Source organism: Drosophila sulfurigaster, chromosome 3 (assembly GCF_023558435.1).
Source record: "Drosophila sulfurigaster albostrigata strain 15112-1811.04 chromosome 3, ASM2355843v2, whole genome shotgun sequence".
NCBI classification, from domain to species: Eukaryota; Metazoa; Arthropoda; class Insecta; order Diptera; family Drosophilidae; genus Drosophila; species Drosophila sulfurigaster.
Genome location: NC_084883.1, coordinates 17,055,433 through 17,078,579, shown reverse-complemented (window position 1 = coordinate 17,078,579; position 23,147 = coordinate 17,055,433). Strand labels below are relative to the sequence as shown.

At 33.9% G+C, this 23,147-nt stretch overlaps 1 protein-coding gene and 2 long non-coding RNA genes across 4 annotated transcripts; 2 read left to right on the top strand and 1 right to left on the bottom strand.

The window, feature by feature from the left end:
* Positions 1 to 20,440, bottom strand: LOC133841391 (protein I'm not dead yet). 2 transcript variants are annotated; one of them, XM_062273821.1, is made up of 10 exons: positions 20,257 to 20,440; positions 3,513 to 3,538; positions 3,014 to 3,140; positions 2,825 to 2,941; positions 2,614 to 2,762; positions 2,439 to 2,553; positions 1,802 to 1,878; positions 1,283 to 1,741; positions 843 to 1,218; positions 1 to 776 (listed from the first exon to the last, which is right to left on the bottom strand). In XM_062273821.1, the coding sequence occupies exons 1-10, from the start codon at positions 20,278 to 20,280 to the stop codon at positions 405 to 407; spliced, it is 1,842 nt and encodes a 613-aa protein (XP_062129805.1). In that variant the 5' UTR covers positions 20,281 to 20,440; the 3' UTR covers positions 1 to 404. The 2 variants fall into 2 exon arrangements, with proteins under 2 accessions (XP_062129805.1, XP_062129806.1); XM_062273822.1 differs by lacking the exon at positions 20,257 to 20,440 and adding an exon at positions 14,794 to 14,949.
* On the top strand, positions 6,040 to 10,630 carry LOC133841397 (uncharacterized). The gene is made up of 3 exons (XR_009894294.1): positions 6,040 to 6,197; positions 6,365 to 6,510; positions 10,058 to 10,630. It is a non-coding gene; the product is annotated as an uncharacterized LOC133841397 (long non-coding RNA).
* LOC133841398 (uncharacterized) lies at positions 18,024 to 19,910 on the top strand. Its single transcript, XR_009894295.1, has 3 exons — positions 18,024 to 18,586; positions 19,416 to 19,559; positions 19,618 to 19,910. It is a non-coding gene; the product is annotated as an uncharacterized LOC133841398 (long non-coding RNA).
* Positions 20,441 to 23,147: the final 2,707 nt, after the last annotated feature.

Here is a 23,147-nt window from a genome sequence, read left to right as displayed (position 1 = left end):
TTTTGTTTTAAATTTAAAGGCTGATAGTAAATGCGTTTGGCTGCTAGAAGGACGCCCCATTTCCTAATTAGTGTTAACTTTGACATAATCTATACACAAGTCGCTATATCAATTGTAAACTGTTCACAGTAGTCACTCACTAAGTGTGTCAGTCATCGTTAGAGGGGTTTAGTTAAAGAATTATTCTGCGTTGACTTTTGCTAAATTCGTTTAAAAACTTTCGAACTTTTTGTGGTGGTTCCTTCTGTTTATCAACTCTTAATAATAATAACTAGCGTCCCGTGTAGTAGACCTAATAAACATATCAGCAAAGGCACGTTTTTTTCCTAGTTCATGTTTCTCTTTGTACAGTTCCCTCACGCTGCTGTGTTGTTTTATTTTAGACTAGACAACTAACTAATTAATTAGATTGTTGTTGCATTAGCAGTGAAATTGCCAAGCGCCTGCTGTGCGGCATTGACGGCAGCCCGTGTGCTATTGTTCTTCAACTGTTCCGTGAGATTTGCTGCAACTTCGGCGGCTATTTGCGCCCATTCAGGGAACGTGTTCAGATTGGGATAGACGACCAAGGCCCAAGTTTGACAGAAAACGAAGAGCACAATGATGGTAATAATTGTCGGTCCAATGCCGGCAATAGCCATATCCTTGCTACGTATATGCGCATAGCCAGCAACGAGAGCATTTGGCGGCGTGCTCACCGGCAAATGGAATGCCATGCTGCAGGCCAAGCCAGCTGGGAATACCAAGTACAGCGGATGTATTTTCAACGCCAATGACTACAGCAAATAAAATGCATAAAGTTAGTATATATTTAAATGGGAATTAAAGCTTAATATCCATACCATTTCGTTGAGCACAGGAATCAGAATATTGGCCACAGCCACATTGGAGCTGAAGGCAGTCATGAATACGGCAACTAGAATAACCACAAGCAACAGCAACGAGTGGGGCAACACCTTAAGACCGCTCATCGATTGACCAATCAAGGAGGCCATGCCACTTGCCTTGCTGCCTGCAGCCAGAGCAAAGCCACCGCCAAGCAAAAAGATCAGACCCCATGGCACACGCGTCTGTATGAACTTCCAGGTGATGAGCGAAGGAGTTGGTCCCTGGGGTGGAGTTCCATTGGCTAAACAGTATCGCACGAATGCATAATTAGCGGGCAACACGAAGCACATAATGACCACAAAGATTGTTGGCATCGAATTCTTAATGACCCTACAATATGAATCACAAAATAGTATTCGCAAATCGAAAAGATTTAACTTTAATTTTGACTCACTTGGCATTCAAATAATCAGCCCATCCTGGGAAAATACCCGGCTGGCGTGTAAAGTACATGAGCACCATGATGATAAATAGGATCATCACTTGAATCTCGTGCATGCTTATGGGTCCCAGCTCCTGGTAGCGCTGATCGATAACCTTCTTGGCCACATGCGCATTGTCATTGCCCACTTGAACCTCTTGGGCTTCCTTACTTTTCGGGCGCCACAGACCCATGAAATGCCATTGCAGGAACACATATGTCAACAGAGTATAGACCAACATCGAGGGCACCGAATAGAACATAAAGGTGGGGAAATCCAACTTCTCAGTGGCATCCTTGAACGCGCCATCGTAGAGGCCCTTGAAGGTAAGATTTGTCGCTGTGCCTATGATGGTGCCGCAGCCGCCAAGAGACGAGGCATAGGCAATGCCCAGATAGTAGCACTGTGTGACTTTGGTTGGGTAAGGCAATCTGTAAAGCAGAAAATGTGTTTAAACAACTTGTTCCAAATTAATATAGTAGCTAACTTACTCATCTTCATTCTTCTTTTTGTTCGTGCCGCCAACCATTTGATACTCAGGCTCATGGTAAATTTTGCAGACGCCTTGCTGCAATTTGAAAAATAAATAATAAATAAATTGATGCTAGTTTAAAGATATAGAGACAAAAAGTCGATGTAACAAAGATTCTCGGACACATACAAATATGTTAAGAATAAGTTATGAATAAATCGGACTTTCGATCTAACATATTTCTAATTTATTTAGGTGAATGAAAATAACATTGAATGTTAGATAGAACACAGCAGACCATATGAAACAATCTAAATTTCGTCTAATTGTTCATTAAATCAATGTAAAGTACTTGTATTTAATGAATTTGTTTAGCTGACAAAATTTATAACCGATGCCGTACTATAAATGTAACAAAAGTGGAGGCTAGTCGATAGAGCCAATCGCTAAGCTATCGGTAACATTAGTCGTGAGTTGTAGATTATCGGTAGTAAGAAGTAAAACAGCAGTCGTTAAAAGTAAAAAAGTAGCGGCAACAGTCGTTAAGACTAATTAACGAAATCGGTCGACAGCAGGAAGCAGTATTATTTAAGCTAATGAAACTGTACTTTTATCCACATTATCCACATATATATATATATCAAAGGCTATCTCACCGCTTGCAGTTCCTCGAGCACAGCTTGAATAATAGGACACATCATGGCTGTGCAGGCAGCATTAGAGATCCACATAGAGATGAACATGGTCACCATAATCAAGCCAAAATGTAATCTGAAATGTACTACATATTATAATCAAATCTTTTAAGAATGGAAATTGTTGACTGCTTACCTTCTGGGACTGCAGCCCACCATTTGGATGACTCTGAGGGCCAGACGCTTATGGAGACCGCTGTATTCGACAGCGAGTGCAACCATAATGCCGCCCATAAACATCACCAGCGTATCTTTGAAATAAGTCATGCAAGTCGCTTCAGAGTCCTGAAAAATGTTGAACATTTATTAAGTAATTGTCATGAGAATTTAGAATGCAATTAACTTACCATTATACCCAACGTAGGAAATGCTATTATAGGTATCATGGAGGTGACATAAAGCGGCAACGCTTCGGTGACCCAAAAGACGGCCATAATCAGCAGAACGTACATGCAGCGATATGCCTAAGGGTAACAGATATACATTAATACGTATGGAAACATTTGATAAATTGTTGCTTTTGCAGTTAAACTTACCAATCCTTCGTTGTTTAGCATTACAGGAAGGCAGATGATGGGCATGAGGAAGACAACCAAGCCCTTCCAGTGATTGGCAAAGAACGAGCTGCATTTGACCTCCGGCTCCACGGGATCGGCCACTTCACTGAAAAAATTAAAGAAAATGTTTAATTTATATTAAAATTTTAATTTTAAATTGTAAGATTATAGTGATAGGAAATAGTACTTTTAGAAATACATAAATAGAAATATATATCGTATTTAAAAACAATTTTAAATAATATTTAAAATAAAAAAAAACAATTTAGAAAGAAAGTCGAGAGTGCCCAACTGTGCTACTCGTTTGAAATATAACCAGATTATATGATTATACCCAAAATACACCACAAAAATTCTAAATTATACCATAGGCTACATTTGGTATATTAATATAGTTTTAGTTTTTAAGATTTTTGAGTTTTGAAATTTCCAAATGCATATCAAAATAACATTCAAATAAATTTATAAATATACTTACACTTCCATTTTGATATCGGGGTAAATCTGTAATAAAGCAAAAAAAGAAAAAAGAAAACAAATTAATAAATTGATAAAATATATTCGACAGGTTTTATTTGAACGAGCCTCCATCAGTATTCTTCCACTTGTTGCTTTATTGTTTGTTGCCATGTTCTCAATTTCTGTTCAAATGGTTCTATTATAATCGTTTACAGTTCGTTAAAAACACATTCATCAATATTGTTGAGCGCGAGAGCGAAAATGGGCTCAAAACCAATTGAAAATCAAGCAAATTGACACATAAATTGGTGTATACACGTCAACACAAAATAATAAAAAAAAAATAAAAAGGGGATTATAGGAGAAGGCTTTAAGTTTTATACCCTGTAAGCTTTTTAACAAACGATATAAAACTAGAATTGTTAAGAAGTGGAGATGAGGAAAATGTATTTAAAAGTAAATACAAATTTTTTGAATTAGATATTAAGATAACTATATCATACTATAACTATAAACAACAGTTTCTTTCATAATTTACAGGGTATATAATCAAAACAATCTGTAGGCGCATTCAGCAATTCCTTTGCAAATTTTTTGCGCAGGCGACATTTAATGAAATGTAAACTTTGCATATTTGTGTGTGTGTTCTAAAGAATTTGTTCATAACAATTTCAGTGTTCGGTGCGTTCAGTTAAGTTCTATATGTGGGTATATAAATATTTCATAAGAGCATATTCATGACGACGTCGTTGGCCTCCATACGATGTATGGACAGACGTCATCGGGCCGTCGCCGATAGTTAGGTAATCACTGTGCGAATTCTCCAAGCAAAATACCACACAAAACAAATCTTTTTTATTTTCCTATACATACAATATATAACATATATATAGATAGATAGTTTGTATATATTTAGCCCTAAGTTTATTGCCATCGAAGTCGGGAGGCACGTCCAGTTTATTGCTATCGCACACAATCAATCAATGGGTTAGAGAGACAGTCATAAATAATGAAAAGAATTGGCGGCTTTTTGTAAGCTTACACGTGTGCGTTGTCATTGGCTTTTACACCAATTGTATCCATCAGATAGAATGTGTATATTTAGCTTAGTCGCCCAAAGATACAAAACGACACCCACTAATTATAGTCCGGTGGACTATAGCAAACGGCGCCAATGTCAATGTCAATACTATAAAAACCAAAATACTATATATACACTGTCTGCAGCAAAAGGGAGAGTGAAAAAAGGCGTTGAAATTGAAACAATAGCGTGCCACATGCAATATGCGTAGAACGTTGACTGTAAGTGAAAGATAGTAAGTAGAGAGAGGGGAGAAAGAGAGAGCGCATCATTTCGATGAGTTTTTAAAGCTCACAAAGTACCAACAGATTGAAAACTACCGACATATGAATCATCTAGAGAGGAAAACGCGACAGCCAGAGGAGCGACAACTTTAGCACTTCGAACACTTTAGTAAATTAAAAAACAAGGGCAAAATAATTAAAAACAATAGCGTTGTTTACACTATTACACATGTTGCAGACGTTTGTAGAACTTTCATAAAAATTTAATTATTTTTTCTGAATGCTAGACTGCCAATGGCAAAAATGTAATTATTCTAAATAGCTGCATCACTTTAATGAATTCAAATTTAATTATTATGAATTGGTGCATCATTAGTTATATGATTAAAAACAGATGTTTTTTTTCGTTATTTTCAAATTGAATTCTTAGCTAAATTTATTACAAACGAAGCTTATCAGTGCGGTAATCAAAAAAGTAGCTCGGAAATAAGTTTTTATTAATTTTCCCAAGATCTTAATCAAGCTCAGTTGCCACTCAAAGTCCAATTAAATTATCGCATCTATTGCAAATAATTCCGACTAAATCAGACAACAATCTCCAGCTCTCTTTTTTACCTATTTGTAATTTACTTTAATCAACTCTTTATGAACTTAATAATGCTCAGTTTAGCACAATTTTCGAACAATTGTTTATTGTTTTAATGTCGGCACTTTTTTCCGACTTATTTTTTGTTTATTGTTTACAATGTAATTGTTTTGTATAAGTTGTTATTGTAGTTGTAGTGTGCTCACAGAACCGTAACTTAATCTATAGGCGACAAAATTTGCATTTAATTTTCACACTAGAAACGTCGTGCAATTTAGAACGTGAATCAAGTATCAGATATTGTTTAGTCTACCATTTGTTAAACATACCCTGTAATAAATAAAGTCTGTATTTACTTTATGACTTTTGTGGCCTGCGTAGAAAATTTCAAGAAGATTGCATAATAATTCGCCAAGTTATTTGAGTTATGTAAGGTCAGGGAAGCCTAGACGTGCCTCTTCGAGACTAGTTTAGAGGGCAATACATCGTCATCCGTTTTGTTTTTTTTTTATTCAGTAAATACTCGTTATTCTGAACAGTGGGACATTTCATTATTACATGTGCTTCATAATATATATAATACGGCAGCTGAGCTTATGAGCTGTTTCTACCAACACTATACTATATATGACTATATAGCGACATATCTGTGTTTGTGAGGCGCGTGCAAAATGTTCAAACAGTGCCTTGTGTCAAAAGTCATTTGTTATAATTGAAAATATAATTAAAAAACAAACAGAAAAAAAAACAAATTCCAGCACGCGCGAATGTCCAATGAGGGGCACAATCGAATTTGAAGTGTGACCGCATTTTGTAAGTCACTCTCTAAGAGTATAATATAATATTATTACAACATCGATGTGTTAGTTCATTCTTATGTTCTTGAGTGTGTGCTTGATTGATTACAAAATTGATAGACAAGAGCATGAGATAGAGCGCAGGGAAACCGCACAAGTTGATAAAGTTGAGCATCTATTTAGTATATTTTAGATGTTATTTACTATCAATTGACTGTTGAAGGGACCTACGTCAAAATGCACCCTGACTATCAATCAAAATTCAATATGTACAAAAGAACGTTACTATACAAGCTTGTCGATAGATACTCATCGACTATCTCTATGAGGTAAATATTTGCACACAAGTTAAGAGCATAAAGCGTATGAAATCTGTCGCTTATAGAGGAAGTCCATTAAATTAGAATTGATTATTCATATAATATCTATATATTAATTACAAATTTGACAAAAACTTGAATATTTTGTTTCAATGTTCTTGTTACAAATATATTAATTAAAACAAGTAAGAAAACTACAGTTTGATCGACCGTAAGATACTCGATAAGTGCGGTAATATTAATAAAATATACCGAGTAATATACCGCAAAATACTTAAAAGATAATATAACGAAGGAGATATATGGTATATTGAAATATATTCGAAATATTCCAGCTTCAAAATTATGATATTTAAACCGAGAGCAAAAAAAAGATTTCCAAAAAAATATATAATATTTTTTTCATTTATATAAAAATATCTTAAAAAAAGTATTTTATACAAAATTTTTAAAGAAAAAGCTGAAGTAATACATCATTTATATATTTTGTAGTTCTCAGCAGAAAATAATTGATGAAAAATGTATAGTATATAACTTTTATTCGGTTCAGAAATCTTCATATAATGTAGAATAAAAGCAATGAAAACGTCAAGCATATGATTAAATCTTTAAAAATTTTCCACACTTTTGAGTTGTATTTATATTATACATATACATATAAGTATATTTATTCTATACAAAACTCAAATGGAATCCACTGAATTTTAATTAATAATAAATCTACACATATATATTATGCATTTGTATAAACAAATTCATACTCATATTGTAGCTGATTAGCCAAATTACAAGCTTGCTTTTATATTCTAAAAATATGACAAATTTAAGTATAGTCTTTGTTATTGTTTGCCGTGACGTTTGACGAGATCTATTGAGCTGTTGCTCGAGACGTCAATCATAAAGCAGAATCTAATAATACACTTCACTCCCAACCTACTCACTTGTTAGTTAGTAATCAAAGTTATATACAATATAATTACATCGCATTCCTAGAGAGTGATTTCGGTTAATTGAAGTGAATAAAACAATTGAAAACAAGTAAGAAAGTTACAGTCGAGTGTGCTCGACTGTGAGATACCCGCTACCCATTTTTAATAAGGGCAAAATATTGTGGTATTATTTTCAAAATATACCGAAAATACTAAAAAAAATACTAAAAATATACCAAATGGTATGTTTGGTATACCGATACAGCACACCATTCAAAATATACCATAGACGGCACAATGTACCAGATTGTCGGCCAAAGCAACTCAGATCCCTAGTAAGTAGGCGTTTTTGCCCATACAAAAGTATTTCTTTAATAACTTCCACAATTTTTATCTGATCGCAACCAAATTTTCAGGAATCATAACTACTATAGTAATTATACTATATACCAAAATTCACAGCTCTAGCTTTAAATTTACGCTTGTTTTTCGATTTTTTTGGTTTGCGGGGGCGGAAGTGGGCGTGGCAAAAATTTGAAACAAACTTGATCTGCGTGCAAACATAACAAATACTGTCGAAAAAAAATTATAGCTCTATCTCTTATAGTCTCTGAGATCTAGGTGTTCATACGGACAGACAGACGGACACACAGACGGACAGACGGACAGACACACAGACGGACAGACGGACATGGCTAGATCGTCTCGGCTGTTGACGCTGATCAAGAATATATATACTTTATAGGGTCGGAGATGCCTCCTTCTGCCTGTTACATACATTTCCTGCCGGCACAAAGTTATAATACCCTTCTACCCTATGGGTAGCGGGTATAAAAAGGGAAATACCAATGTTAGGTATTGTTTTTCTTTTTTGTTTGTAGTTTGCAGATGAAATAGTTGCGATTGTCACCAAGTTTCGATAAGTGAAGTGTTTACAAGTTAATTGATTTAATGGGGCCGCGGAACACATTCAAGTTACAACAAAAAACAAAGCGAGGCAAAGTTTGTCATGAAACGCAAATAACCCTCAACTTGGATCACGTTCTGAAATATTAATAAATTAGCCAAGATTAATGCGGGGAATTAATGTGTTTATTTAGTGTATTTGTTTTTGGGGTGCGTTTAACCAAAGTTGACAGCTTTAAACTGGTTTGAAGCTAAACGCAACTGGCCATAAGCAGAATTTACAGCACGAATTGTAATCACTTATTGGCTTTTGACTCAGCTGTAAAGCACATTAAAGACTTTCAATTCGCATAAGTGGGACAAATGTGACACAAAGTTGCAATAAGTGGGAAATTATGAACTGTCTCGCCAATAAAGAAGCGCTATATGGAAAACAAGTCTTAAGACAGCATCAAGTTTAGTTTAAGACTTGGGAACAAGTCATTAAAAGCATAAAGTGTCTTAAGACTTGTTCCCAGACAGCACAGAGAAGTTTATTTTACGAATATTAAAGACTCCTTTAATAGCTACACAACTTCTGAATTCAGTACTTTTCCAGCTTGGACTGCATAAATTGTTAATTTCAAGATTAATTAAAACAGCGATTCTCTAGACGGAGATATTTAACTTGTTTTGAACATTAATCACTAATTGTAATTTAAAAATAGATTCCAAATATTCAGCATTATTTTGTGCTTTATTTATTTAGCTACTGGATATGTAAATATATATTTTATACTTAATCTTCATTGCGAGTAATTTCTAAAACAACTTATTATTCTTCTCTTTTTCTTTCTCTCCTCTCTCTCTCTCTCTCTCTCTCTGGTTTCAGTAAATTCTTTGGTGCTGTTTATATCAGGGAATTCCCTTGGATAATATCTCAACATTTCATAAGTGCTTTTTTTTACTTTAAAATTACACTTTTGAAATCCCTGAGTTACAACTTTTTAATTACAAAAAAATACCACAAATTTGTAATTTATATATTTCTTTACACTTTAGCGAATTTATCTTGTTTGAAAATCCCCTTTTACAACCAGTTTTTTGTTGATTAAAATTTGTCTGACCCTTGTAAGTAGTTACTTTCACTTTACATAATTGTTTACAATATACAATCTTCATATTTATAAGGTCAGCTCGCTTGTAATAATTTTGGTATTTCAGAATACATTCGAATAAGTTGCCAAAATATGGCGAGATAAATAACCCCAATAAAATGTCTGTATATAACGTATTATAAACAATTTACCGACAATTATTGCACATTTATTGGCAAACTGAAAATCCGTATATAAGAATTGTCGATAAGAAAACTAAGGAAATTATGCAGTTGTTGTTTCAACTAACATAAATAATAATAAAGAAAGCCGCAAGCAGAAACACTTCAAGACAATAAAGATAATTAATATTTACATGATCATATTTCAAGTTTAACTACACTTTCAACAATAAACTATTCCTGCTTAAGCAAATCTACTCACCACAATTATTGGCGGTTTTACAGGGTATTTAGCTAAACATCTCATTAGCTGCTACACATTGATAAGCAATTGTGTTGCGAAACCCACTCGAAATGTTGATGTTGCCTATATACTTGACTCTAAAAAAAGCTAAGCAAGCTTCGCACTTTACCCCCTTAATACACATTTAATCTGTATTTGTTGGTTGCTCGTTCTTTTTAGGCGCTACAAATGTCAATTAATAAAGTCAAAGTACACGAAACTCACTAACAATAAATGCTAAAGTGAAATGGGAAAGACAAATCCGAATGAAAATTGAAAGGCTAGAGACTGTACTCATAGTATGGATGAAGTACAGGTATGCTCGGTGAGCTCATTAACTTGACAGGTCTAACGACTTGAACTGAAAAGTCACCTTTATGACATCGGCAGTCGGCAAGCCGCATAAATTTCATATGGAAATTGCAATTGTGGTGAACGCACTTGGCAACAAGTTCCTCACAATGGAACTGAAATCGAAACTGAAATTGGAATTGAAATTGGAACTGAGCAACGAGAACCTATTGTTTAATAATGTATTAATAGCTATAAGCATTTATAATCAAATCGAATCACAAGAATTTAGCTCGTGTTAACTTGTTTTTCTGCAGCTGATCTATTGTGGAATAAATATTTGCAGTTTGAATTATCGATCATGCACCTTCTATATCGTGACAAGCCCAATAAGAATTAGGTGCAAAAATAAATATATTATAAAATGCCAGTCGACTTACTCTACACACTTTACTTTACTTTATAGATTTATTTAGTAGAAATGAAAGAAACAACATTATAAAATCAATATTACTTTTATTTACGACTAAACTTCAGGCCAGACTCTAAACAAAAGAATGTAAACAAAATAATAAATGAGAATAGAAATATCATTCCCAAAAGAAATACTAGTAATTATTTACAAAAAAAAACTATTAAATTTCATCACGAGTATACAAAATTTCTGAGGTTATTGCACCGTCTGCTATGTACCATAAATAATTAATTAATTCTTTCCATAAATTTGCAGCATAACTGGCGATAACCTCCGATATTCATTGATTAATTTGCATTATAAATTATATTTTATCATATCAAACTTTTGCCTTCAATAATCGCTTCCTCAGTAAGTGACTAGCATACCAAATTAAAATTAACCCTGTGACACAAAACGTACAAATGTGAGTACAAAAACTACTCGGATATTGAAGCTGACATATATGGCATAGAATAGAACAAAAATAAAAATTGCTACTAAATAATTGTGCCAATTAACATGTCATGTGAATGAACTTGAAATTTACATAGTCAGTTTCAATTTCTGTGGAAACTGTGAAATCATTTGCATAATAATATTGTGATCAGGTGTTGAGCAAAATAGAATAATAATAATCAATCAAACTTTTGATGATGTCGAGTGTGATGTAAAGTGTTTTCAAGTGGAAACTTGAATTTAAATAATATATCGAAATAATTATCGAAATGGGGAAATTTTATGAAAATTTTGATATTTTTAAAAAGTTACCTAAAAAACTAGTGGAAAATGCGAAGTTAAATATTTCGAAGAACTTTTACAACTACCCCGAAATTTAATATATTTCGAGTTTGGACTATATATTGATTAGCTCGTGAGTAATCTTTATAATTGTGCCATATCACGATTGTGGCTAAAATTACGCATATCTGTCTAGATATTCGGCTATTCACTTGATGTTCGTTCACCATTCGTTCAATGACCACACACAACAAATGATATCGTATCCCGATATAGAGCTGTTTTTATAACAGTCAAAGAGAGAGAGGCAGAGAGAGAGAAACACGTCAATTTCTATGAGGTGTGTTGTGTTGTTTACTATATTTGATTAGCGGTCTCATTACTTCAGGTGTGAATCAATTGCCAAACAAAATCACGTTATCTGCCTACGCATAGGAAAAGAGGTGTTAATTCAATTTGTGTGAAACGTTAGAAATGCATTTCACTCCATTTTGTACATCTCATTTACTATAGTTAATAAGAGTGAAAAGGTTTAACAAAAGGTTAATCAATTCAACTAGTCCAAACTGGACATTACGAGATTTTTCTTTGTGGAATGTGTGAGATGCTTTACAGGTACTTGCTACCTGGTCATAAAGCGTTCTGTTTAAACAGCTGTGTTGAATCAACGATCAATGAGGTATTTCCTGTTTTATTCTATAGCTGAGGTGCGTCGAGTGAAGAGAAAGGTAACTAAACTAGGCAATTCTATATTTATATTAAAATCTATAAATGCACTTTTCATGTTTAATTATAATTGCAACGGTTACTGACATTACAACAGCGAATGAAAGGAAAGGTCAGGAAAGGTAACTCCAAAAAGTTTATTGAATTTTGTCTTGCATGAATAAGATATTGTTTATTATAATATTTGAATACCGGGATATTCCACTTTGAGGAGGGAATTAAGAATTACAGCATTCAGATTCAAGTATCAATGAACTGAACAATTGTTGATTGTATATTATTAAAATGAATTGCTGAATATTAAAATAAATAATTCTTAGTTTATATTATTTTATTTTATAAATAATGTAAAATAACTATGGAAGTAATATATGCGAAATTCTAAACAGAGTTTTTTGGAAAATATAATCCCGTGACTATTCACTGAGGAAAATAGATTCAAGAATAAATTAACTATATTTTGAGCTTTCAACTCTTAACATCAAAGAAAGCTTGCTTTACAAATGCTAATGTATTATCAAATAAATGAATTATTTATATTTTTATAGAATAAAATAAGCTTCTCGTCTTTGCTTATCGCTAAAGTAGAGCAGACTTCTAAAGGCCTTGGGAATGCAGTTGACAACGCTTCTAGAACCATAAGGTTTTATTCTTTTCGCTTCACAGCATTGATAACACGCTGTCTAGATTTCTTTTTGTGAGTCAATAAAAAAAGAAATAAATGTCAAACTGGATTACATAACACAAGTCACAGCTGGACTTGTTTTGGGTTTCGGTTTTGTATTGTATCTTTTTTACTTTTACGGAAATGCACGGGGACAGGTTAACAAGCAGTTCAAAGCACGACTAACAATCAAAACAACCACCTGTAAAAGACCCTTTAAAACAGTATCTGAAGGCGAAAAGTTCAATGACACGTTCGAAACTCAAAACACATCTTGAAGTCATTTGTATTATTGCTAATTGCTGTTTTGGATGCAATGCACACACTAAAGCAAAATACAAAATGCAAACTGACGACAAATAACAGATAAAAGATAAAAGGTAGCGTTCAATGTTTCGAATGTTTGCTTCAACAAAACATATCAACTGATCAGCTGTGCCTCTTATGCTACAAACTTAGACTTAGTTCTAATGAGACGTCTAGATAGGCAGGGTCTTAGTTATGCATAGATACCTTACGTGATTAGTGAATGTTTGGGAATACGTGAACAGTTCATGGTTATACTATGCAATGGCATGATCAATGTAATCTTTAAACATCAAATTTATTTTATTGATAAGAAGTTGACGTAGGTTTATGGTAAATTATTTGAGCTAAATATTAAGTTATCTAGCCATGGAATTTTTTCTGTTCTTGGGCTTTTAACATGACATAATTGCGTGCCCTGGAAAAGTTGGGAAATTACATAAGCTTAATGGATGACTAATTTAAGTGAAAAGTTCGACCAAGTCAAAAATTACTAAAGGAAATTCTGAACAAATTATATATAGAATAATATTTTCCCAAAACTCTATAAAACATACGTATTTGTTCTAATTGGAAATAAAATATGACTGATCGCAATCTCTTCATCGAAACTTTATTGCCACAAAACTCATACGACAATTTCAATTATAACAAGGAACAGAATACATACATATTTCAAAATATGAATGATCACAATTGTTCTGCTTGAATGTTTAGTGATCTTGAGACCCTATAGAACAATATATGTTATATTATACATAGCTATACAACAAAAAGATTTTAAAAGATCATCAGATTGTATGTTTGAGAAATCATGCAAACACAAATCTTTTGCTCGAAAATAAGTTTGTTTTTCCAACATGGCAAATAAGAGAAACATTGAAACCTGAGACAAGGCGACTTAAGAAGACTTGACAATTCTCAAGTCAATGCTATAGTCGTTTTCCTGTGTCAATCTCAACTTAAGAATACAGCTGTTAAATGCCACACAAAGCATGTAAATTGTCTGTTTACAGGTAAACAAATTGTGATTAAACTTAATGGCGCACACACCTACAAAATACACACACAGTCACAGTCCTAAGGAAGGGAACAGAGCAAATGGTATCGGTCAAGTCAACAAATGTGCTAGGCAGCTGCTATTGCTTTGGTTCCGTCTGAGTAGAATTGGTGGATGGAATCGAATAATATAGGAAGCGCACAAGAAAGAAAGAATCATACTCACTCACACACATATAGAGTGAGAAGAGTATCGAAGTGAATGCGTGTGCGTGTGTGGGGGGAGAAATGCAAGGCAACAAAAGTAGAAAAAACAGAAACACTAAAATAAACTGGCCAGTTTACCATACAAAAGACAAAGAAAGCATGGTCTTGGGGGGTTCTTTGAAGCGATTCGTATATGTATATAATGTATGCGTCTACTATACACGATCTGGATAATAATGGGTGAATTTTTCCATCACTCACTCAGTTATTCAACAACAAAAAAAGCAAACGTCAGTAAGTTCTTTAAGTTGTGGCGGCACTTTTTCTAACCAAAAATTGAAAATAAACACAGCGCGGTATTTTTATCGCCGTTACAATACACACATACGCCTAATATACATATAGAGATATGTACATTTGTTTTTAATTACTATACTATTTGATTTCACATGTGCTCTGTTATCTCGAACTATATACATATGTGTTTTTTATTTTCATTTATAATTTTACGATGTTTGTGTTATTTACTTTTTGAGAAATTGCAGCGTGTCAGAAGCAGCGGTCACAATTTTGTTGGTTTCCAAGAGACGACAATGACAACGAAGAACGGTAGACGAAGGACTAGGCGATGACCAGAACACGCCCGTTTCGCATACGTTACAATGCGCGACTGACTGAAACTGAAACAACTCGAGAAATCGTTCGATGAAACTGAGTGCTCGAGTCCGATTCTGTGACTGTGTGCGTAGCTGTCTGTGTGCCTCTGGCCGGCAGAACAACAACAACACACGCATACATAACTCAGCGCAACACTTGTGTTAGTGAATACATGTGCCCAGCGCACAGTGGTCGAAAGTTTGAGGTGCAAGCAACTATTATTTAGGCAAATACAACATATTTAATTAAAAAGTGAATTAAAGAAAAAATTCTACATTTTGTTCAATGTTTCCAAAATGTTGATCGTCTTTTACTACTTTATTTTAATATAAACTTGTAAATTATGTAAAAACAAATTCTAATCGTTTGAATATTTAAATTTATAAAAATTGTATTCACTTTTTAATATTACAATTATATAATATTGCATAGTCAAAGGACTTTATTAAACAGATGAGCCCCTTAGTATTATGACAATAATAATTTGACAAGCTCTTTAGTTTGCTTGCAACCACTATGCGACGCAACAAGTTGAGCATAGTTGGAAATGCAATGTAAAAAGAGTTTGGATGCCATGTGCGCGAGAGTCTGAGCGAGAGATTCGATTGGTAATTAGAGATGGCAGCGTGAGCTGCTAATTGAGCTAATTATTATTGAAGTGGAAGTGTTTCATTGTTAGCATTATTAATGGCTCACACAAAGTGGGGATTTTTCCAAAAAATGATTTATTTTACAACTTTACCAGACTAAATTAACAACTGCACAGAAATTGAAATACCCATTTAAGCAAAATATATTCAAGTTGTTGTTTCTTATTAGTTGAATATACTTGTTGCATCCTTCACACGCTCATCACTACCAAGCAAAGAAGCCCAATAGCAACAGGCACAAACAAACAAAACAGTGGCAACGCCACGAATGCCTAAAACGGCATCTCAGTCGCGACTTGCCAGTTGATGGAATATGAATGGAGGCGGGGCAGAGAAGGTAGGTAAAACGTGAGAGCATGCACATACACACACACTGCATACATACGCATGTCAAGGCAGCAGCAGCAGCAACAGCAACAGCGCTAGCAGTAGAAGGAGGTAGAAGGAGAAAGGCCACCTAGAGCAAAAGAGCTGACAGATCGAGCACATAAATTGGAACACGTTACCAGAAAATACCAGTAAGCAAACGATTAGACGACAACAGAAATGGAAAACAAAACAACAGCGAAAAATGTTGACAAACTGCATTTACTAGACACACTTGTTGCATTGCAGGAAATGTTGTCGTAGTATCTCGTAGTATCTGCACCCAGCAACAAATTGCAGACCCCGCCCGACCCCACATACAACCAGTTACCTATCCAAGCAGGAGGATCGGCGTTGAGGGGGCTGGGCAGGGATACGTATGCATAAAGATTATGCATGGTCGGTGCAATAACAATGTCTTATCAGTCAACCAAAATGCGCATTGTCAGCAGCAGCAGCCTGTAACTGTAAACATGTGTAACGACTTCTACAATCGATGGCTGTACCTCAACAGTTGTTTCCCCCACAGATTTAAACAGAGAAAGAGACAGAGAGAAGGAGCTACTCAATTACAGTGAAAGCGCAACAGGTTGTTTTTTTCAACAAGTTTGCAACGAAAACAGATAATTTAAAGCATTTCTTAGTAACCTGAAAGTAGCATTTCGAAAAAAAAATCCCTTTTCGCTGGGAGGATTTAATATGAAACTGATTAATATGCAATTACATCCAACTGACACAGCAAAATGGTAACTCTTAATTTCTTCCAATACTTTCTTATTAGAATTAGCATTCAATTATGTTATCGATAAATCAGAGATGCAAATGATCCATTTAACTAGATTCCACATATTGAATATTAATACTTTTTACTTCCTGTTTTAATTTCTTCTTATGGTTGTTTAGTTGTGGAATAAAGCAAAAGCTTAACTTCCAGCTCATATTTAATTTATGCCCACCTATGTATTTGTTGCTAAAAATAACGTCCTGAACTCCTTATGTTATCGATATATCGGTGATGCAAGGTTGAATTTCATTAAATCCACACATTGAACAGTTTGGTAACACTTTTTTCTATTTACTCTTTACTTCCTTCTTATTAAAAGTCTCTATGCGGCAGCTTGTTTGCAGTAAATTAAAATGTTTAAAATTTTAAACTTGTAATGGCAAAAATAAAATGTTTTAATTGAAATACATATGTATACATATTTAATGAAAGCTTGCATAATAAGAATTAAGTTTAGAACAATGTTAATGCTAAAACCTTTGAGATGTTTAATGTGTTAATACTATGAAGATTACTTGTTAAAAATGGTAAGAAACCGTAATTGCTTGTATTAATTATAAAATTTCTAGCACTTAGGCGCAGCCCTTATACTTAGAATGCATTTGAAAAAAGTTAAGTGCATTTCCAAATCGATTCTGTTGCCAACTGTTGTTTTCACTTGAATTCAATGTCAATTTGAATATAGCACAACAGGCACTGGAGCAATTAAAAACAGGACAAGGACAATTTGTGCACAAATATCAAATATTTATCGCAAACAATCGATGAAAGAAAGCAATTGAATATGTCTACGGAAAAATATAATATAAACATACATATTCATATGCTGTGAGATCTACGAGTTGTATTTATTATTGAAAGCGACACAATCATGCTCACAGACTATATTATATGCATATTAAATTTCCGAAGTAAATTATTAATTGGGATCAAAAAAACAGCCGCATTGTGAGATACATTGTATATACATGTATAGTATGTATATAGTATGTATGCACGTAAACTTTGATGCGCCTCAGTAAGCAATTAAGTATAGTATACTATACTACGCAGTGTTATATACTTTTAGAATTGAGAATGAAAGTATCAATGAATTAATAAAAGTTATTCATTCATGTTTGGCATGATGCAGCAGAAATACTATTTTATCTATTTGGATAACATTTTATTCAGAAATTCTAAATAATTCGTTCTGTTAAAGGGAAGGTCAAAATTACACTTTTTTTTTTTTTTTTTACAAATTGAACACTTTAGCTTTAAAATTTTTTATGAATCACATACAGCTCCCATTATTTTCTTCATAATTTTAGTTTTAGACCTTGAAGGTAGCCTCAGAATTGTAGTACAGTCTTGTCAATTGTATTTTTAGAGCAGATACTTAACTGGTCCTTCGGCAAGTTTCTATATTGGTAACAAGCACTATTAACAGCCTCGCCAATCTTTGGCTATTTATAGGCAAAAAGTCTGTAAACAACATGGCTTTAATGGAAGTTCTTCTCGTTGCGAGTGAAACCAGTTGCGGAAGATGAACTTAACTTATGACAAGCATTTAGTTTGTGATCAAAGTAAACAATACTAAACTCATTTCGATTGGCCCAAATCTTTATAAACGAGGAAGACAAATTTAAAATTTGTAGCAGAAAAACACTTTTTAAATATTATGTCGCATTAGATAACAGATACAAAGATCAGCCAAAAGATTTTCACAAACAAAATTGCGTACAAATATGCTATATATAAAAATTTTGGACTTTCGTCAATTGTTTTGGATGGCGATGCTATACAACAAGTGCGTCATTTGGCACGTGAGACCAAGGGGTTGAGGGGCTGAGGTTAGCGGGCAGATCATACGGAGAACGTTTAGGTATGATTATTTCTTTTAAGACAAAATATACAAATGAAGGCAGTCGCTATAAATAGTACAAGTTGTACTCTGAGTTATAATGCAGATATTTTGGATCACATAGTACATTCCATCAGGTGTTTGTTTCGGTATTAATGGAATATGCACTTAAAGAAGATGCTTGAGAAACTAAAGATAGATTGGAAAAACTCAATAAGTAGCTAAAATTCGGAAATTTGTTTTACTTTTTCTTTGTTCGAATGGCTTCATTCACATAGAAAGAATTATTTCAGTTACCAAGTTACTATCTCTCCTCGTTTAACGATTAATTGTCTGAAAGTTCTCGCATGAAGTAATTAATTTCATTAATCATTTTATCAGTTCCATGCCTAAATTCATTTGTATCAATTAACAGCAAAGTAAACCATCCAACCTTGAGGGACAACACATTATAAGTGTTTATTGCTATCGTTGTTTTCTTTTTATTATTCGGTGTCTGCCATTAACTTTATATCGTATATAGTATTTATGTATATGATGTGGACTCACGTCTGATAAAATGAATGGGGGGCAGTAATCTAAGTTCGTGCTCACCCCCTAATTAGGGGTTAACAACAATTACAGCAAATTAGTAGAATCATCTGAGATTGTTGCTAAAATATTTACACTTTTTATTTCTGCTTCAACTTTGTTCAAAGGAATCTCCACTTTATTTATATAGTAGTAAAGCGAATCCACGAAAACAAATTATATGACTTTTTCCGTTAAAATTCCACATTCCTTAAGCCCTTTTATCAATTATTCTTAAAGACCTTGGCACGTTAATTATGGAGAAATTCTATTTTCTCAGAGCTTATCAAGCGGCATTACGAATTATTCATTTTGGTCAGGTGGTTGGCAGAGATAAAAAACGACGCGCAGATTTTGCATGATAACGGCAGAGAGTTGAACTTCGAGACGAAAAATCGGAAGAAACGAAATACTACGTCATCAAGTGAATTTTTCGTAACACTTCTTTACAATTAGATAATATAATTATATGATATTTGTAGTCATGGGATTCTCTAGTGACACTCTAAAGAGCTGATAACACAAAAACAGAACATTCAACTGATGAAATCATACGTCGTGCTAAAGCAACTTGAACGCGTGTGCTTCAGCATGAAATTTCAGATAACAATACAGCTGGAAGTGTTTCCCTTATTGTAAATACAGAAATGTCGGATAATATCGAGAGGTTTTTCGAGAGCGAAGCGAATAGAAGAGAACGACAGTGACTAAAGTTAGATATGGAAAATAAATATGTACGAACATAGAACAGAAATGGAAATAAAATTAGAATTAGACTGGAAAGCTTCATTAGCTTACTTCATTAGTACTACTTTTAAGTAGTACAAACTCTTCACTTTAAAAAATCTATACACAAAAACTCTACATTACATTGTAGAGTCTTCAATTTTCACTGACAACGTAACCAACTTTTATAGGAAACTATCTGCAATATTAACCACAAAATCAGTTGGCTTAAAGGGGCTTGTCATTGCCTAATGACCCAACACGAAGCACACCCACGCAACGCACACACACACACGCGCATAGTTACGTACAACACTCACACATAAGTAATTTATTTTCAAGGTCGTCAAATTGAAGTCAAGAAAATTGTATATGACAGAATAATTATTACTTACCATTTTACTAGTTTCCGTAGCCATGGCTAATTATATTATTTTTTTGTGTAGCCCTTTCTATCGAGTATTCTTTTTTTTTTAGATTATCTCATAATTTTTTGTTCACTTTCTATTTGCGGCCACTTTTGGGAGACCGAGCAATTCTTCGGACTAGTATAGACAACGTTTTTTATTGTGTGTTCTGCGACGCTCGATGACAAATTTGCGAATGCGCCCCACTCACAATTTTCTTTCACATTCTCCATCTTATACTTAGTGTGGTCGACGTCGTTAAAAGCAAAAGCAAATCTTCGATAAGCGCGTTTGCGGAGAGCGCTAAAAAAGTTTCGAATGATACGCGTTAGTGAGAGCGAGACAATAAGTGTTTCAGTCACATGGTGTGAGTGAGTTAGTATTTGCTCTACGTGTGCGTGCATGTGTGTGTGTGTGTGTGTGTAGGAGGGCTGACTGCGCTGCCACTGACCTTCTCTTTTACAACCATTCACATTGACCTTAACTCCTGCTCCTTTCGTGCAGTTGACGTGACGTTGCCATTGTTTGGTGTGATGAAAACCCATTCATAAAATGCCAAATAATTAACGATAGTTAGTGACGTCTGCGCAAAACAATCGCGCAGTCATGCGAGTTGCTATTAAAGTTTATGAAAGGTGTAAAACAGTTGTGTACACACAACGCCAATTGGTAGCTAATTTCAATTGACTGCGAAGTGTAGAAAGTAATCTACTACGAAGTAGATAAATTATATAAGTCCATGATTCAAACTGAGCATCGTCAAATATTTAGTCTTATTGTGAAATAGATAAAGTAATGAATTGATAAACATTTCTAAATTTAGCACATTCATTTAAATATTGCAAGCATATTCACAACTAAAATTTTGTAAACACTTAACCATTGGACCGTTACTAGCTGCACTTCAAATATTTATTTTTGCACGTACCGATTTCACGCGTGTACGCGAATGTGGCTGGTTTGTGTCATTGCTTAGCTCTGTGGTGGCGCCATCTATGTGTCGAACGCGCGTATTCATTGCGCTAACTATGCGTGACGGAAGATGGCGCCACCACGGTAGCTATTTGAGAAATATTTAAATTGAATAAAATTTAATTTATTGAATGAAATACTGCAAAAATAAATACTAACATATATATATATATAAAAAAACCAAAGTAAAATGAAAATATAAAAGTATTTTGCTAATAACAAGGTATATAAATTAAAAAGGCAAACAACGTTTAAACGAGAAAGATTTAGAGAAGAAAATTTACTATTTTGAAATTATTAAATTTGAGTAATTGGAATTATTGCATTCTGCTCACAAATCGTTAATGAAATAAAAAAGCTTTCAGTTCATTGATATGTATGTTTATCCTCAATTAACGCTTCTTTCGAACTGTTTAAAATTCATATTTAACTTAAAATTAATCTTCTGTTAATTGCAAGGAGTCATAATCGAGTTGACACAACAGAGAAATACTTGTGAAATTACTTTCCATAAGCCTTTTATAATTATGAAGTTGTCTATTGAAATGGATATCGCACACAATCTGAGTACCAAAATCTGTTTACAAACTGGTTTTCAATGTCAAATTAAAAATGGAATATTAAATTTCCGCCGTCAGTTGCGTCGAAACGGAAGTGGAAGAAGCACATGAAGTGAGATCAACGTACTGCAAAGTCATCATCATCTGCAGCAGCCGCAGCATCATCATCATCATCGTGGCAGGATCAAGAGCAGACTTCCCCCGTTAACACCCATTGCAGTTGGTTTTTTATTCTGTATTTTTTGAACACAACCCTATGACTAGAACAAAACCTAATACAAAAAAACAAAAAACCGCTGCAGTTGCGCGATGCTGTCAGATGACGACGATGATGATGATGATGCAAGAGCAGAGGACAGACGCTAGACGCTAGAGGAGCTCAGCAGCCTGCGCGGCTGCCTCATTGTTTCGCTGTCGCGTCGATTTGGCAAGAAGGATAACGAACTCAGTCAGTCAGCCCATTCACATCCACATTCACAGACATTCTCATTCCCATTCCTATTCCTCTTGCCAATCTCATTCCATTCATTCGGCCCATGCAATCAGTCGCCGCCGAGGTCGGCTCGGGTCTCGCTCTCTCTCTCTCTCTCCTAGTCTACCCTTTTCACGGCATTGAATTTCCCCCTTTTTTTCGGCAGCGTCGCGCTTTGTTTTGTTTGTTTCGCTCGTCTCGCTCAAATGCGAGGATTTTGCAGCGTCCTGCAGTTTTGCTTTACCCTAGAAAATGTTTGCTGAATGGGGTATGTTCGAAACTAGTTTTTAGTTTTAAGAAATAGAACAAAGATTGCATTTTTAGCAACTATCTTTTGCATATAGAAATTTAAGTGAAATTCGAATAGGTTTAAGTTTAGTTTATTATAAATTAAATTCTACCTCATGAAATTTCCATTATTATTTATATATATATATATATTTTTTATTTCGATTATTTATTTATTTTATTTTAAAAATTTTCCATATAGTTTTAAGTTATAGAATTTTATTATGCAGACCATTTTCTTTACTTGGTTTAAGTGTTTTTTTTAGATTATTATTTGATTTTACAAAAAAAATAGAACAAATATTTGATTTTTTATTTGCAACTATTTTGTGTAATAGGAATTTATTTTATTTTTATATAGTCTCAATAGAATATTTATATATGTATATTTTCTATACTTGTTAAAAGCTGCTTTTTCGACTGTTTTTAAACTTGATAAAATAGAACGATTTAATTTAAGAACTATTATTTTGTGAGGTATGAATTTAAAAGAACTTTGTATAGTTTCAATAAGAGTATTCTCATAAATGTAGTTTTCTGTAACAAATTATTTCCATTATTATTTATTTATTTTGTTTTTATTTAAA